Source organism: Hipposideros armiger, unplaced genomic scaffold (assembly GCF_001890085.2).
Source record: "Hipposideros armiger isolate ML-2016 unplaced genomic scaffold, ASM189008v1 scaffold_86, whole genome shotgun sequence".
NCBI classification, from domain to species: domain Eukaryota; kingdom Metazoa; phylum Chordata; class Mammalia; order Chiroptera; family Hipposideridae; genus Hipposideros; species Hipposideros armiger.
Genome location: NW_017731436.1, coordinates 2,427,636 through 2,445,220, shown reverse-complemented (window position 1 = coordinate 2,445,220; position 17,585 = coordinate 2,427,636). Strand labels below are relative to the sequence as shown.

The following is a 17,585-nucleotide window of genomic DNA, read 5'->3' as shown; positions in this document are numbered from 1 at the left end:
AGAGAGAGAGAGAGAGAGAGAGAGAGAGAGAGAGAGAGAGAGTGAGAGGGAGAGAGAGAGATCGGTCTTAGAGATGATGCAGAAAAAAGAACTCAAGGAGTTATTTACAATATGGAAAAACCAATAAAATGTTTGGGCAGAGTCAACTAACATGAGCAAGATGAAAAAAAAATACAAGGAGTATAGCAACCGTGCAGCGGTACGACAGGAAGAAAATACTGTTTAGAATAAGGAAAAATAATCCAATCGAGTAGAAATCATAACACAGGTAATTCCTCAATATTGCTTCATGTAATAGAGAACTTAATGAGAACATTAATAAAGTAGAGACAAAAGACAAAATTATAAAACAACAGAATGAGATCTACAGGGATATTACAGGCCTCAGGTAACAAATCAGGGTTGCCAGCAGCGTCTTTACAGAACTAATGAAAAATTATAAACAGTAAGGAATAGAATAGGTATTACTGAAAGCTGTGTTCCAAGTCCACAACCTCTCCCTAAGATGAAACCCCCAGATCCAAAGAACTAAGAAAAATTACAGGATTTCTCCCTAAGATGAAACCTCCAAATAAAAAAACTAAGAAAAATTACAGTTTTCTTGGTACCCTTGTCAGCATAATCTGTCCTGAACAGATGTGAAGTTCTTTATAATCCTTGTTTACCCAACTTGAATATTATACTTTTCATCAAGAAACTTTAAAAATTTGAGTAATGGGTACTGCTTCAGACTCTACTGGGAGTATTATACAATATATGAAATATGCATTTGGTATTTTCTAAACTATGAAATAATTTTGAATTCTAAAGCATATCTGGCTCTTAGGGTTTCAGAAAGAGATTGTGGACCAGTAATAAAATAGGAGAAGCCACAAAAAAATTAAAGAGACATAGAGATGAAAGTAATTAGAAATCTTGTATCCCATGAATTGAATTTCTTCCTCCCTTAAATATATCCTTTTGTAGTTGCCTCAGTAAGGGACATATATTTCGGTTTTCTTTTATTTGAAAGTATCTGTATTTTGCCTTCATTTTTGAATAATAATTTCACTGAGCACAAAATTCTCAATGGATAGTTATGTTCCTTGAGCACTTTGAAGATATGATCTCTATTGATGTTTCTGAGAAGATAGCTCTCAGATTTACTGCTGTTCATTTGTAGGTAATTTGTCTTTTTCTCTCTGGTTACTTAGGGGTCTTCTCTTTCATGATGATGCGTTTGGATGTTGAATTTTCTTTTCCTTTCTCTTCTTTCCTTTCCCTTCCCCATCCTTTTGTCTTCTTTCTCTCCACTTGTCTTCCTTTCCTTTCTTTTGGTTTATTTTCTTTTTCACATTTGTTTTTGCTTTTATCTTTCTTCCTTATATATATTATCCTAGATGAACTTTAGAATATCTACCATTTCAAAACTTTTTAAAGACAATTTAAATTTTGATTGGAATTTTATTTAACCTATTAATGAATCTGGAACAAATCGATATTTTTAGTATGTTTAATATTCTTATTCAGGAACATGCTATTTCTACACATTTGAAAATTTCTCTATAACTATTTTTTCATTTTTCAAAACATCTTGCATAATTCTTGTTAAATATATGTATAGGTTTGCTACATGTTTTGTTTCATGTTGAATAGACTGCTTTTAAAAAAAATATCACGTTATCTATTTGGCTATTGCGGCTTAAAGAAGCCTACTAGCTCTTTGAATTTTTTTTCTATTTAGATAGGTCAGATTCTACACAGTATGTAGGGGAGTAGCATAAAGGTCAATAAAACGGGGATGCAAACAGCAGAGATTTTTAAAGATGCAGCAAAATCTGTTTTTGTTTGTTTTTTTAAAATACTTTTTATTTTTTTAGAACAGTTTTAGGTTTATAAGAAAATTGACAGAAATGTACAGAGATTGAAATCTGTTTTTAAGGACAAGTATGTTCTCATTTATTAGACAAAATTAGTTGATTAGAGAGTGCATTTTATTATCAAATATACAGGGAAAGAAAAGTAATGATTGACTACAACCAAGAGGAAATCTTTTAATGTATTTAATTTTCCTGCTAAAGTAAAGATTGAATATATACATTTGACTGCAGAAAGTTCTAGTTATGAAGGCTGAATCAAACTTAAGTAGGGAAATAAATATACAGAAAAAAAACTGGGTGAACTAAAATTAGTAGAATTCAAATGATATACATCAAGCAATAGTTAAAGACACTGAGAAATTGCAATGCAGAGTTACTAGAAATAATTTTTGAGACTCAGGGAATATACCCAACATTCTTCCTAAAGTATATTTTAAAATCATAGAATCAATGTCAGTATCTGAGGATAAAGTAAAAGAAATTATCAATTTATAATTTAGAAATACCTAAAAGAGCTTAAGTGGCTGCCTGGTTTTGTAAAACAAATCATGTCAGACCAGTTTAATTCTCTTTTATGGCAGAATGATAGCTTTAAGTATCAGAAGCATTAAGGATCATTTGTAAAACACGATCTATTTTAATTTCAATAAATGCTTTGTTCTGTTGCATATGGCATGTTATTTATAAGCTAAGGAAGTATGGGGTGGTGTACTGTTCTCAATGGCTAGTTATCACAAACTCTTCCCCATTGGGAGCTTATATTAATAGGCAGTGGCAAGAATGCATAGTGGAGTTCTTTGGATTCAATAACATGATAAAAAATCTAAAGAAAAGTTTTAGATGTTACTAATGAAATCTGTAGATATTACTAAGGTAAATAGTAGTATTGGTCTCTGGTGCTAAACTTCAAAACAGTCTTGAAATATTAGAAAGAAAAATTCTAAAAGATTTAATCAGTACTAGCAGAGAAAACTAGGTGATATGAAGAATACTTTGGGAACATTTTTGGGGTGAAACAGCTGCATGGTATGGAAAGATCAGCTCAATGAGAGTGTTTAATTTAAAACAGAATCACAATATGTCTGTGAGGTACAAGGTGAGTTCGAGCGTAAGTGTCAAAATGATCACAGATCAAAATGTTGTAGTAATAAAAAGTATTTGTTAAAAGAGAATGAGAAAGAATAAGGAAGGAAGGAAAAGAGAAAAAAATAGAGGCAAACAGAATTCAGTTATATTGAAAAGCATATGGCATACGAAATCTAAAATATCACTCTTCCACTCACTACTAGTCATGCTTGTATTATTTAGAATATTATGTCTCATTTTAGTCAGCACATTTTAAAAGGATGTGAAGACAAGGAAATGGATTTAAAGAAGAGCAATGAGAATGATTGAAGGGCTACAATATATGTCCTAGGATGAAAGGTTAAGAATTCAGTGGTGTTTAGGCTAGAAAATGGATAGGGAAAGGATGATTTTATTGCCATTTTCAAGTATATAAAAGATTTTTGTGAAAGATAACCCCCATCAGTGATTTCTCAGGTCTATAGAGGATGGAAAAAAAATAAAGTGCAAAGGAGCTTAAGTTTAAGCAGAAAAGATCAGGTTTGGATATAAGGCATCTGCCATCAGGGTGATGGAAATTTGAAATGACTTCTAGAGGAGATGATAATCCAAGCCACCATGCTAGTCTCCATGTTGAATGTGCTGTTAAGAATGATAGCAAGCCTGGGAAAGATTCTCTATATCGGGTCAGCAAATGACCAACTGGTCCACTATCTGGTTTTGGATTCTATGAGCTAAGAATGTCTTTTACATTTTTAAATCACTGAAAACAAATCAAAAGAAGAATATTTCATGTCACAGGAAAATTGCATGAAAATCAGTCAGTGTTCATTAATGAAGTTTCGTGGGAACACAGCTACCTCCATTCACTGATGTATTGTTTGTTGCTACTCTATTTGTGCATTACAATGGCAGAGCTGAATAGTTGTGACAGAGCACATGGTCCACAGAGCCTAAAATCGTTACTATTTGTCCCTTAACAGGAAAAGTTTCCAACCCCTGACCTATAGGATGGTAGCCAACTTACACAGTACATGCGTTTTTATCTCCAAAGTCTAGAAGCTTTCTTTGTTGTAATAAAAATGGACTCCCCTGGGGTCGGCAGATGAATATAAGCGGCACATCCTTCGAAGGGTCTTTGAGAGAGGTTTTGGCCCACAGAAGAACACGCCAATGCTGCTGCTGCAGTGGGGGGTGAGAGAGGAGAGTGTTACACAGGGCAAGGCTAGCCAGGAGCCAAGACAGAGTTAGAAAACCAGGGAAGCGGCTGTGGTTGTGACTTTACTTGATGACTTTCCTCCACTCGCTTCCTTTTTTCTCAGATTCTCTTTCCCAACTTTCAGTACCACGGCCTTCCACAGGTGCTCAGGGTCCTGTGATGGTCTGAATCGCACAGGTAGGGAAGCCAAGAGGATTGAGACTGGGGAGCCCTAATGACTGGGGAGGGAGTGTCAATATAGAAGTCACACGGCCTAGATTTTTAGTCTGGTGACATTGATTGGATGGTGGCTAGAATGTAAGCTCCTTGAGAGCAGGGACCGGGTCTGTTTTATTCATCTCTTACCGGCATAAAGTAGACAATCAGCACATGTTTGTTTGAATGAATGAATGAATGGTTCTGCTGGTTATTATTATCTGCGTGGTGTTGGGCAAGACACACTGGACCTCAATCTCCACATGCGCAAAACAAAGATAATAATGACTCCATTGTACATGTAATTGAAAGCAAGATGTGTTCGTGCATTCGGCAAGTGTTCAGGATTACTAACACCCTGTGCAACCCTGCCTTTTTATAGATAAAACAATTTATACTCAAGTCAGCAACCCAGTTTATTTCCCCTGTTGGAATTACTTTAGTTTTCAAAAAAGGGCAAATAGAAGAGTTGGAAAGGAAAAAGACATTGCTGAAGATGTGGTCACCCAAAAGCTGTCACCTGTAATCATGGCATTTTGGAAAGCTGTGCCAAAGAAGGATTTTTGCCTGCCGTGACTGTCCCAGGGCTGCTCCAATCCCCTGTGACCGAGACTGCCAGCGCTCCTTACCCATAAACAGCCCCACCGGGGAAAGGGATCAGGTGGTGTCTGGAAGCTGGGAGGGGCCGTCTCTATGGACTTAGACACCACGTTTCCCCTTCGCTTGCCTTGTGCTGTTCCTCGCAGCATTTTTCCAGTCTCGGGCACAAGCTTAGCTAGTTACTCTACATCAAAAGCTCTCCTACGTTGCTGTGCATAAAACTATCTAGGCAGATTGTTAAAATATAGGTTCCCAGGCTCAAGTCCAGGGGATGAGCTTGTCACAAGACCCCCAGGTGATACTGAAGCACCTTGTCTATGAGCCGCACTTTGAGAAACACTGGCTCAGAGGAATTCCTCAGAACCTAGGACCAGCCCCCTACGCCACCTCAAGCTCTTTGTACCTGGTTTTGGTTGGGAAGCGCCTCTATAGCCTTATTCTTCTTAGCTTATATATTAACGTGGTTCTCTGCCATGTATCATATCCACGTTTAATTATGTGTTCCGGGACCATAATATCCATGGTAGAATTTGATGGTTCAATTACATTTCAAACTCTAGCTTCAAAGGAACTTATCAAGTGGATTCATTTACAAGTGACAATATGTTTAAAATGTATAAGTACTATTTCTAAAGACATCATTCTCATGACTAAATTCGAGAAAGCACTTTTTCAGAAAGTATTTCCTATTGAAAAATATGAGTTTATGACTTAATGAAGCAAGTGTAAGGTGTTTATGGAAATATAAGGCAGTAGTTAAGAGTGATGGTGATCCCACCCGTTTGTTGCTGAGTGACGTTGGGCATGTTAAGTGTCTCCTGAAAGCTCCCCTCTCCTCTTCTATGTAATGAGGATTGGACAAGACACTGCGGGTATAGCTGTCTGTCCTGTGCTTGGCGCATGGTGAGCTCTCAGTAACAGTCAGCTTATGTTATGACCCACAGAGTGTCTGCCCACTCCACAAAACGGAACAGAAGATGTGAGGTGGGCTGTTAACCCAGAGATGATTACAGGCTTCCTGGTTCAACTCTATTGCGAGGCTTTCTGAATCCTGGACTGAAGCGTTTAGAATGACAGATGGGTCAAGGCAAAACCTTTCCCAGTGAGGAGTCACAGCTTGGCTCTGCGCCTGATGCCCAGAGGTATCCCTGCATCTAGGTTCAAAGATGCTGTTATGGGTGGTGATCTTTTTCCATTAGTGTAGGTGTCACCAAAGAGATTGCCCACTGGCCCACTCCCAACGGGCTGAGATTGCCCTTCCGTTTGCAGCCACGGTGACTGCTTGCAGAAGCTGGGGCTGCTCTTTGATGCTCTGCCTCGAAGACTCCATGTCAAAGGATGCTGATTGCTGACTGCCAGGCACACCACTGGTGTCCCCAGCAGTTCACAGCTACCTGGCTTCTTTTGAAGTTGTGGCTATAACACTGCACAGCTAAGTACACACTTTTCTGTATTCACGTGCCTGGCATGGTTGTACAATCACCAAAGTATGGCAGAAGCTGTTCTTCATGTACCTTCCACTAAGGCTGAAAGGCCAGTCCTTTGCCAGCTCTCGTGCATTCCTGTCCCCACACATGGCACTCTTTGGCCTGCCTCGCTTACCCTCCATGGCATTGCTGATTTCACATACAGCGATTTCACGCCACAAATGTGAACTGTGAATTAAGGAGCTGAGAATCCACACAAAGTGGTGAAGGCACAGATGCAGCAGCATTCTCTCTCTCTCTCTCCCTCTCTCTTCTTTTACGAGGCAATGGACAAGTGCAACAGAACTCTAATGGGGTTGGTAAGGAAAAAAAATCCTTCTATAAAGTTAAATTACCACGATTGCTTTAAAAAAATAGTTTCTCTGTAAAAGAAGTATAAAAACACGAGGTGTTACTCTCCAGCGCACAGCCTGCCGAGTTTGCACACAGGAGAATTTGGATCAGGGACAGTCGCGGCATTGATCAGTCTGAGCTGCTGACTTTGATGAGAAAGGGACAAATTTTACACTGCTGCAAAGATGGTCAGCATTACAGCATTATATTTAACTCTGATACACAATAAAGAAAGTCCCTTTTTCCTCTCTCTTATTTGCTGAATAACTGTCATCTCGTCTCTGTGGGGCTGATGCGTTTTTCAAAACAATTCAGCAATGCTATGCGTGAAAGGCATTCAAAGTGTCGCCCACCAGGAGATTTCCATCCAGCAGATATATGGGAGAGTGGATGTGCCTGGGGGTCATTCCACCATCTTGCTGGATTCCCAGGTTCCGGTGCCTTGAGTCCTTCTCTCTTTAAATTGTATGTTTGTTTTTATGTGTTGGCTTTTATGCTTGGTAAGTTATAACCCTGTAGGGGCAGACCCTAAACTCCATTTAAAAAAAGAAAAATCAAATTACTTTATACCCTGAGTGCTCTCTGCAAATAAAATCAATAAACAGAAGACTTCCTGTGGATTTATGTAGGTTTTGAAAGAAGACAGGAGCTACCAACACAGTATCAGGCGATGGACACAACTTCTGGTTAGTCTTTCCTAGAGAATGATTTTCATTAGATATGCCTCCAAATGATTCATCGCATAATTATATTTGGAACAACATCGTCTTTTTCATAACCATGATGATAATTGTGTGGACCAGTTTTTTTTGTTTGTTTGTTTTTTTAACCCATCTTGCAACGAATGGATAGCAGCTTGCTCTGTAGTTTTCTCTGATCCCTAATTACTCTGCTGTTCATTGGGACCCACAGGCGGCCCTTTCTGACAGCGTCCTCACTGCTGTGGCACTTCTGCCCTCTTCCCACCGACTCCATCTTCCCCGACAAGAGTCAGGACTCCTGTTCCAGCTTCCTCATCCTTCTCACTGTTCCCCCGCTTGCCGAGGCTGGTCACTGTGCTTGGCTGTCAGGACCATAGATACAGATGCTGTCTTTGAGGGTGTCATGGTCAAAGCGCAGAGAGAAATGAACGTAGTTGACCTGTAGCATTGGATCCCTGGAAATGGCAGAGCCATTTTCCTGTCAATCCTGTCCCCACTCCCTCTCTGATAAAACACTGAAATATACACACCTTCATACATAAATAACCTAATATTTTTGCCATATCTAATGATTTGATAGAAACTTTGCAGAGCAATGATGATAAATCTACCTTGGGGTCACACACCTCCCTAATCCCACCTACCACAAATGGAATAGCGCCAGTAGATTTCCTTGAATCTTTTTACTTGATTATAAGTGGAGACCTGGTATCCTCTGGTGGAAAGGTACTATTTCAATATGCTAACTATATCCCAGTCCTAAGTTTATGGCACTGTTATTTTTCTCATGTAGCTATCATTTGTGGGATTTCCATTTAAGTCTATTTCTTTGAGGATTCTGAATATTTTAGTCATATAAGGAATGTGTAGGATATCCTGTCAGACAGAGGGCCTTGTATGCTATAATCAGAATGTTAATTTCTTAAAAATATCATTTAAAGGCACTTTGCACATATGCATGTACAAACGAGAAGTGGAGGGCGTGCACACAGCAAATGTGCCTCCAGATGGACACATGTACTCAATTTAGCATAAAGGTATTTTTACATCTCTGAAAACAATGGGTGGTCTAAAATACATTCATACAATATGGACTAGGGGCTTCCAGTCATGTGGTCAGCACCTTGCTCATCATTGGGTTGGGCTGAACTGCTCTAACAAATGGTATTCTTTTATCCTTTATTTTTTTCCTTCCAGATAAAAGAAACACTTCTATTGAAGTTATGAAAAAATGACTACCTCTTCAAAGTTTTTATGGTAATTAATTACATAAAGTTTCCCGCCTACAAGACATGGTGAAGTTATTAGTAGATAAGTCGAAAGTGGCAAACTATAAATATGTGAAGTGTAAGATCAAAGATTGGAGTCTTATGGAAAATCATTTTGTTCAATTAATTAAAAACAACTGATCCATACATCCAGAAAGTTGAGTATATGCACAATGTGCGTCTATCAAAAAAAGTAGCTAGATGTGATACAAATATATTTATTTTCATTCTGTCTACCTTCTTGGATATGATTTTCTGATTTTCTGAATGTTTGTCTAAAGCTTGGGAACATATTGAGAATGTTTACAAAAAGTGAAATACAGCTTCCATTTTTATATAAGATACACTTTTCTATAGATTAGTAAGATGGATATTAATACATGTATTTAATAAACCCACTCTACTTTAATTGGGAGAATAACTTGCATTGTTTTTTGTGTTTACAGGACTTTTCTATGTTTGTCTAAATTAAGCAGTGTATAGCAGTTGTCACATGCATATGATTTGGGGCATATCAATCAAAGACTTACTTTTTATACATCTACTTACTATTTGTTGATCTTTTCAAACTACATTTGTGTTTTTGTAATACAGCTGGTATAATTATAAAAAATAATTGTAAACAATAACAACAGAATACACTTGGCCATTTTCAACTTTCAGTCTTTGATCTCTGTTTAATTTTTTTCTTCCCCATTCCTTATTTGTATTCATTTTGATGTCCATCAATTTGTTTCTCTATTACTGTTATTTTTGCAATTTTCTGGTTCCTTTATAGCTTGCACTATTCTCTTTGATCTGCTTCCCTTCAAGCTTTATTTCTGGTGCTGTTTTTCATGTTCCATAAAAAAATAGTTTTTGCCCCTCTTCCCTTTATTCTTTTGACTTAACTCCTTCTTTTTAGAACAAGAACCAACTCCAGCTTTGAGCGAACAGGTAAATGTTTTTAAAAGAGTAAGCCCTAAGAATCCTTGGCTTCTCGTTGATGAATAGAAATGGTTGAGGGCCCACTTCAAAGGTTCTCAAGAACAAAGAAAGTCTTTTGAGGCCACTAACAAACCCACCAATTCTTTCTGACCTATCTTTGCCAAAAGATATGAGCTAATGACAGAACAGGCCTGTCTTGTAAGACTAGCCAAGTAGGCTGGGGAACAAACACATCCTTGACATAATCAGGGGGAAACATACTGTTTATCTCTTTAATAACCATCTTGAGGAAAATTAATGTTACTTTGTCCTTTGTGCCGAACCGTAATTGGATTGTGTGTTTCATCTATATCTGGACAAAGGCCAGGATATTGAAATACTTCTCCATATTAAATTTTCTTGTTTAAAAATTAGATTTTATTGGCATTCTCTTTCCGAGATTTCTTCATTAAAAGCTTCATTAAACATAAATCTTCTTTTGCACAGCAGAAAACAAAATTATTTTAAGGAGGTCATTTTAAAAGTCTTTTGGGAGGGTGGTGCTAAGCTTGTGATTGGCAACTCGTCTGTTCCCAGGGAGCTGGCATTCCAGGGACAGAATGATAATTGAGCTCTGCCTACACGTGTCTAATATTAATTGATAGTAGAAGCTATATAACAAGTTGCAGTATTCTAGAATCTAAGGCTATTACAAATAGGCCATTTAAAAAATTTGGGCCTAGGAAGTACACTGTAGAGCAGCGGTTCTCAACCTGTGGGTCGTGACCCCGTTGGGGGTCAAATGACCCTTTCACAGGGGTCGCCAGGTATTCGTATGTGGGCGTATCTGCATGTGGGCCTGGAGACAGATGGAGGAGCGGTGTCTCGGTTCCTAAGACCATCGAAAATATGTGTTTTCCGATGGTCTTAGGTGACCCCTGTGAAAGGTTGAGAACCGCTGCAGAGGCTTGATTGAGTCCGTGACATCAAGCCTTGGGGGCCTCTTATACTATGGAAAAGATGAAGTCCTCCACCAGGAAGACAGTTTATGTCGCTACTGTGCTAAAAAATTCAGCTGGGCTTTAAGTACATTGATGAAGTAAACGTTGCTTTTGGCTTCTAAAAAGGAATCAACACGCTCCTCACGGGCAACAAGAAAAGTGACACCCATATCGCGTTCCTACCGTCCAACTGTTCACTATTCCTTACTTCCTGCAAAATGGACAGACTCACTTCTCAGCACCTATACAACATAATTTTGGGGGCAGAGTTTATGCAAACTCAGTTTCACTCTCTGTCTCTTGATGCTCTGTTTATGACTCACACCTTTCCAGGGGAATGGAGATAATTAAATGGTTTGGCTTGGAAGGTCTTCCCCAAAGGGCTGCAAACTTCATGTGTCGCAAAAATCAACAAATTCAGTGTGAGATATCAATAAATGAAAATCATAATGAAGAGTGATCCTATCTATAAGAACTTAAAACCAAGATGTATCTGCATCAAAAGCCTGCAACATAGGAACATTCATCCCACGATCATTGAAAACTGAGCATAATACATTTATTAGATGAATATACTTTTTTTTTCAAAAAGGAGAAAATAGCAATAAAAAACCTGGTTGTGGCTGTAACATATGAGCTTGTAACCTTTTGTTAGTTTTGTACCTATAAACTTTTTAAGGAAACCACAGATAAAATGATCCAGTCTCTTCCTCTGGACAAATACCCCGTGGTTTTGAGATGAAGGGTGATGGCTTTCAGGGCTCAGAGGGGGCGGGCTAGGGGGTTAGGATCAGGACTGGGTGCTGAGGAGGATGCACATAGGAACCAGATTCTCAAGCTCCAGGAGCCAGGATGGGCTCAAAGCACCACGTTTGGAGAGAAGATAGGGAGTTAGAACTGGATTCTAGGTCAAGTGTCCGCAAGAGTCAAGGAAAGAGGCAAAATGGAGCAAATGGGTTTCTGGAGTGGTGCCGGGAGAGTCCCAAGGCCACTTGCTGTGGGGCTTGGCTGGCTCTTAAGGTCACCTAATGCTGAGCCCAAAAGGGGAAGTGATTGTGCAGCTGGTCCACTCCCTCCCTCCCTTAGCCCTGAAGGCAAAAGTTAAGATTTCTTGACCTTTCTTGGAAGTCTTTTATTCTCAGGACAATTCAAGGTCGGGAATAAGTCCCTACAAGTACTCCTTCCAACTAACTCTCCCCTGGGCTGGTGCGAACATGGTGTGGTCAGGAGTCCAGAGTCCGCACAGTGAATACTCTTGTTTTAAGTCCAGGTTTTCCTGGGCAGGCTGCCGGGGCACAGGCTGTGGAAGGGGTTGGCAGGAGTATCAGGGAGCATGGGGCGTTTTCAGTTGGAGTGAAAGGTGCCACTGGAATGGCCCGGGTTATGAACTTTGGATGCTACCTGGTTACTCCTTCCACACCTCCCTCCTCACCAAACCTCTGTCCTATAGCTACTGCAGGGAAGTCTAACAAGTTCAATGACAATATAAAAGAAAGTGGGAGAGTTGTGACACAATGAGAATATAAGAAAAAATGCAAAGAAGAGCAGCCACACTGGCCAAAAGATGAATAATATTCACCAGAAAAGTTTTCCATAGAGCATAAAAAATACCAGAGAATTACAAAATGTTTAATGAAACAATGAGCTCTATGAAGGAAGCCCACAAAGCAGCAATACCAACATGGAGTGGAGAGATGGCAAGATGATAGGGAAACCACAGGAATTAGTCAGAAATGCCCCAGTAGATTTTAATTTACTCTTTATGGTTCAATACTGATAAAGTGGACAGAAAAAAAGTCAGGGTATAGAAGACCTAAAGGACGTGATTAATGACAGCTGTGAGTAATAGAGATATTAAAGCCTGTAACCTGCGGATGGAGACTATGTTGCCCTCTCCTCCAAATATCGTGGTTCTTGAACTCCTGTCAACCTGTACTTGCTTCTTCGGTGACCTCATCCAGTTTCACGGTTCCAAACACATTTTATATGCTGACATCTCCCAATGCCGATACCTCCTAAGTACATATCTCCAGCCTGAACATCCCCCCTAAACTCCAGACTCATATTCATCTGCCTACTCAACATCTGATGCATAACAGACATCTTAAGCTAAACATATCAAAAAACAGAACCCCTGATATTCAGTGCCTGCCAACCAGTTCTTCTTACAGCCATCCGCATATCAGTAAGTGGTAAGTCCATTCTAGCTTGAGCCATGCCCGCCTCCCATCCAAACCATCAGCAAGTCATGCCAGCTATACCTTCAAAAAATATCCAGAATCGAATTGCTTCTCAACACCTCCACTGCTCCTAATCCAAGCTCCCACCACTGCTGTCTTCCTTGCTGGGCTCCTCACGTCTGCCTTAGAATGCGTACAGTCTATTCTCTCACAGCAGCCAGAAGCCATCACATTAAACACGAGATTGATCACGTCACTCTTCTGCTCAAACCTTTCAGTGGTTTCCCTTCTCAGCATAAAATCTACAGTCTTATAATGACCTGAGCCTGTCCCCCAGTTACCTCTCCTAAATGCCCTCTCCTGTTACCCTCCCTTTCACCTGCTCTGTTCCAACCTCACTGGCCTCTTGGCTCATGCCAGGAACGGTGTCTCCTGTCCCAGGGCCCGGGCATGTGCTACCCTCCTCTTTCCTGTTTGTCCACATGGCACACTGCCTTGTTTCCTTCAGGTCTTTGCTCAATGATGGAAAGTATTCTTAAACAAAAACAATATGAAGACATACTGACTTTCAAGAGCCATAGACAATGGAGGTTCAAAACAAAGACTGATTTAGGGGACACATAATAACAATGACAAATGTTTGCATTAGTGCTTTACACTTTAGCGAGCACTTCAACATGCTATGTTTGTTTGTTTGTTTAATTATAAACACAGTCCTGACCGCATGGTATCATCCACGTTTTACAATGGAGCCCCAAAGCTTGAACAAGCTAAAGTTACACAACTGGTAGCTTCTAGAATCAGAAAGCACAGCCTTCACCCCCATCTTTTGGTCCTAGAACAAATGCTCATCCTCTTCTCCATAGAAGTTTATTATATAATGATGGTAATTATAGTAATAACTGAAATGATAATAATAATGATAGCAGCTAACATTTACTGAATTCAAAGTCTGTTGTAGGCACTTTATGCATATTCACACATTTCATCCTCACAGAAGCCTAGGCGGTAAGCACTACTATTGTCTGCAGTTTCCAGAGAAGGCGACTAAGTCCACGGCAGGATAAATCACCTGTCCAGGAGAACTGGTGGTAAGGGCAGAGCCGGAGTTCACACCCAGGCACTGGGGCTCAGGCCCTGGTGTTTACCCACCAAGCCCAAATCTCTGCTTTTATAACATTTTCTGTCTGCTGTGCCAGACATGCTACATGCAGTTTACAGTTGGACATAGGTGACTTCTCCAGTCGGGTGATTACAGGTCACCTTTGTTCACCCAAATTTTCTTGAAAACATAGGTAGTTTAAGAAATACTATCTTTAGCTGAGTTGAGGTGTGAAAGTTTCAATGTAATCGCTAATTGTCAGATGTTATAAGCCAGTCAAGCAGAGATTGTGGTTCCCGAAATACCCATGACCACCTTTCCTAAGGTCGACATTTTATCGCTAAACAGGATGCCCACTCCTGCACACTAACCAGCTCGTGCCCAAGAGCCTGCCATTTCAGCGGCCACCTGTCTCTCCAGGGAGGCGCTCGGCAGGCAGAGGAAAGGGAGTGCCTTACCTGGGGTGGTTGTAGGCTATCTGCCGGAACTCATTGTTCCAGTTGGGTCTTCCATAGAAGGTCTTCTGCTTTAATCCTGTAATCACGTCAGTGTTTTCATCCCAGTGTAAAGCTATGTGAATAGCCTAGAATAAAAATTGTGGTATCAGATGACCATCAGGAAAAAAAAAAAAAGGAACCTGCTACTAAATAAGGGATGAAAGAATTATGCTCATTGGTAGATATAATACTCAAAATAATTCTTTATGGGGCTAGAAATGCTCGTCGTTATCAGGTATCACTGATTCTGCATTTTCGGACAGGCATCATATCTCACATTTCTTTGTATTCTTCCTTGAGCACTATTGATACAAAGCACTTTCCACATAGTAGATGTGCAGTCACGTGAACCTTGAAAGAAGAGTTTTCTTTAAAAAGATGAGAGCAATAGAGTAAATATGGCTAAGGGAAAGCAAGCACTACGCTACTTCCTTTTCTCTGCCAACCTTTTCAAAAATTAACCTGTACCTTTGTCCCCGTTCACTTACTACTAAACCTTGGGGATTTGAGAAAGGCACTGCCAGATGAAAGGGATAGGAGACATCCAGGAAGAAGATCTTACAATCACATCTGCCTCCCCGGTTAAAATGGTTTGAAGCGCACTGTCTGGGTTCGAGTGCAAGGAGGGTGCTGAGTCTGGCAGACAGGACGTGGTGGATGAGAACCACAAAGTAAGGAGCTCTGTGCCCCGTGATCTGAATTCCAATAAAATGAATGCAACCAGGCATCAGGTAACTAGCGGCTGACGAGTAAGAGTCTAGTCATCGCAATACCCAGTGATAATTCTGTTGTTGTTGAATTCTGATGGCTACTTCCTTTTTATCTCCTGGGATTTGTGTCTCCTGTTCTCATCCCTTAGACCCCTCCGTGGTTCTTGAGCTCGTGTATTTTACCCTTTGGGCACTCTGTCTGCTCACATCCGAACTCTTCCTGCTCCTGACCATTTGGGCTAACAACCCTGTTATTCCCAACCCTTACCCTGCTGCATGCCTGACTTCCCCGGCTGACCTTTTCAGTCTAGAAAAACAGCCAGGGATAGGGAGCTTGAGCAGAACATAATGGAAGTGCCCCAACAGGCCAAGTCAATGATGGTCAAAGATGGCGGAATCACAGGTCTCCAGGCTGCAGGAAGTTGCCATCAGGCAGGTCTGACACCAGGTAGCATGACTGTTGTTGGGACTGAGTTTGGGAAAAGAACTCCAGGAGGGAGGAAAACGGCAAGAGGAGGGCAGGTTTATCAAGACAGAGAGTAAAGGTGAAGTTCAAGACGGGAGTCGAGGAATAAGAACTGAGGCAGTGGTTGAGGACTGAGCCTTGGCAATGCGCAGAAGCCCTGTTATCAGAACCAGAACCCAAAGTCACGTCATATTAGCCTTCAGACTAGAGTGGCAGCTTTGCATCCCCACAACCCCCTTGCTTAACAGTAGGATTGACTGGTGCCATAGAGTAAGCTGGTTTCTGCTGTGGGCAAAGAAGAGAGTCAGTCAATTTGCTTTTGACTAAGCTCCAAATCTAATGACCAACTCAGGCCTTATCCTCCTTGGCTTCTTCACCACATGGCTGAACAGTGCTGCTTCTTGATCCTATTTGCATTATAAATGCCATTTATTCTACTTCTCCTTGGCTGTCTTATTGATTTGAGGAAGTAACGTTAGACTTTGTTTTCCTATCATATTCTCCTGCCTCAAAAGGTAGCTGCTGAAGCTGGCCAAGTGGCTCAGTTGGTTAAGAGGTCGCTCAAGAGTTTGAGCTCTGAGCAACAGCATTTCGATGCCCGGCCCGAGCTGAGCTGCCGCTGAGCTGCCAACAGGTAGCAGGATGGCTCGGCTAAAAAAAATTAAAATTAAAAAAAAAAAAAAGGTAGCTGCCTTTTCAGGCTCCACTCTCAGCGCTCTGCAAAGAACTTCCATTTTCATGGTCCCAATGAACATAATCTATAAAGATGAACCCAGACTTTCTCCCCCGAGCCCTCATCTTCCTGCCTGAGTAGAGTCCGGCATCTGAAATTGCCCAAACACATTTTTATGTAGAATTCTTTTTGTTCCTTCAAATTGATCATCATAGCTAAAAAGTAATCTTCCCAAATAATGCTGTGACTTCCGTTTCCTTCCACATACAATTGTTGAGTGATCCTACAAGCAGGCAGTGTATGACAAGTGGAGAGGTACATATTATAGAAGAAAGAGAGAAGGTCTCTGCTTTGTGAGGAACTGGTCATCAAAGGGAGAGGTGGCCCATGTGTACAACTACTATGGGAGGAATGAGACCATGATTTTTCTGTGCTAGAGACAGAAACAAAGTGCTCTGGTGAAATAAGTAAATGACTGTGGTGAAACCCCAAGTAATTCTGACTAAGAGAACTGGGGAAGGCCTCAGAGGGGACGGGGCTATAAAGAATGATTCTGTGCAGTAAGCAGTAGGGAGGGACAGAGGGCCTTAAGTGACATGTCAGGGAGAGGGGACATATGAGGGAAAACATGAAGGTGCATGGCATGGTAGGAGAACATGCACTGTTTGGTAGCTCCAGTGACAGAAGAGTGGAGTAGAACAGGTGGGTTGCCATCAGGAAGGGCCTTAAAGGGCTTACAAAGAAGTTCGGGCATTATTTAATAGAAAAAAAGGCCTTTCCTACTTATGGAACTGGTACTGTTAAGTTATCAGTCACTGATGTTCAAGCATTTGGAATTATATTTGTTCCATATTTCTCAGCCCAATACGCAATTAATCTTCAAACCCTGTTGATTTGCCCTGTGTAATACCTTTTCCATCTGTCCCTTCTGTGCTTGTCATTCTGCCACTTTGAGGTTGCTGAATTCAGTTTAACAATTGGCTACTTCTAAAACAGCCTCTTGATTCCTTACCGACAGAACACGCCAATTATTTTTTCCTGGAGTTTGAGCATCTAAAGAATTTCCAACATGTCATGGCAAAAACTGAAGAACATGTCTGTTTTAATTTACTCATGTTCAGAAAAAAAAGTATATCTTATAGCTCTTTTGGAAGGGGCAGAGATGGGATGGGTAAAGTTGTATTGTCACAAAATCAAACAGGGCCCTAGTCTTGTGACTCCCAAGTGACTGAGGATTGCTAGGTGGAAACTCAGGATCAATTCACTTTAGAAGCAGAAGAGCACGCATGCCACCAGAAAGCAAAAGACAAAGGCTGTGCCAGG

The 17,585-nt window shown here is 40.6% G+C and overlaps 1 protein-coding gene across 1 annotated transcript in view; it reads right to left on the bottom strand.

Moving 5' to 3' along the window:
- Positions 1-1,903: 1,903 nt before the first annotated feature.
- The window catches only part of NOX3 (NADPH oxidase 3), a 65,406-nt gene continuing 49,724 nt past the window's right edge, over positions 1,904-17,585 (bottom strand). Inside the window, exons 12-14 of the mRNA XM_019644163.1 lie at positions 14,375-14,499; positions 3,952-4,106; positions 1,904-2,682 (exon numbers count right to left, since the gene is read on the bottom strand). Of these exons, the coding sequence (XP_019499708.1) occupies positions 3,980-4,106; positions 14,375-14,499 (252 nt within the window). The 3' untranslated portion in view covers positions 1,904-2,682; positions 3,952-3,979. The remainder of the gene's footprint in view (positions 2,683-3,951; positions 4,107-14,374; positions 14,500-17,585) is intronic.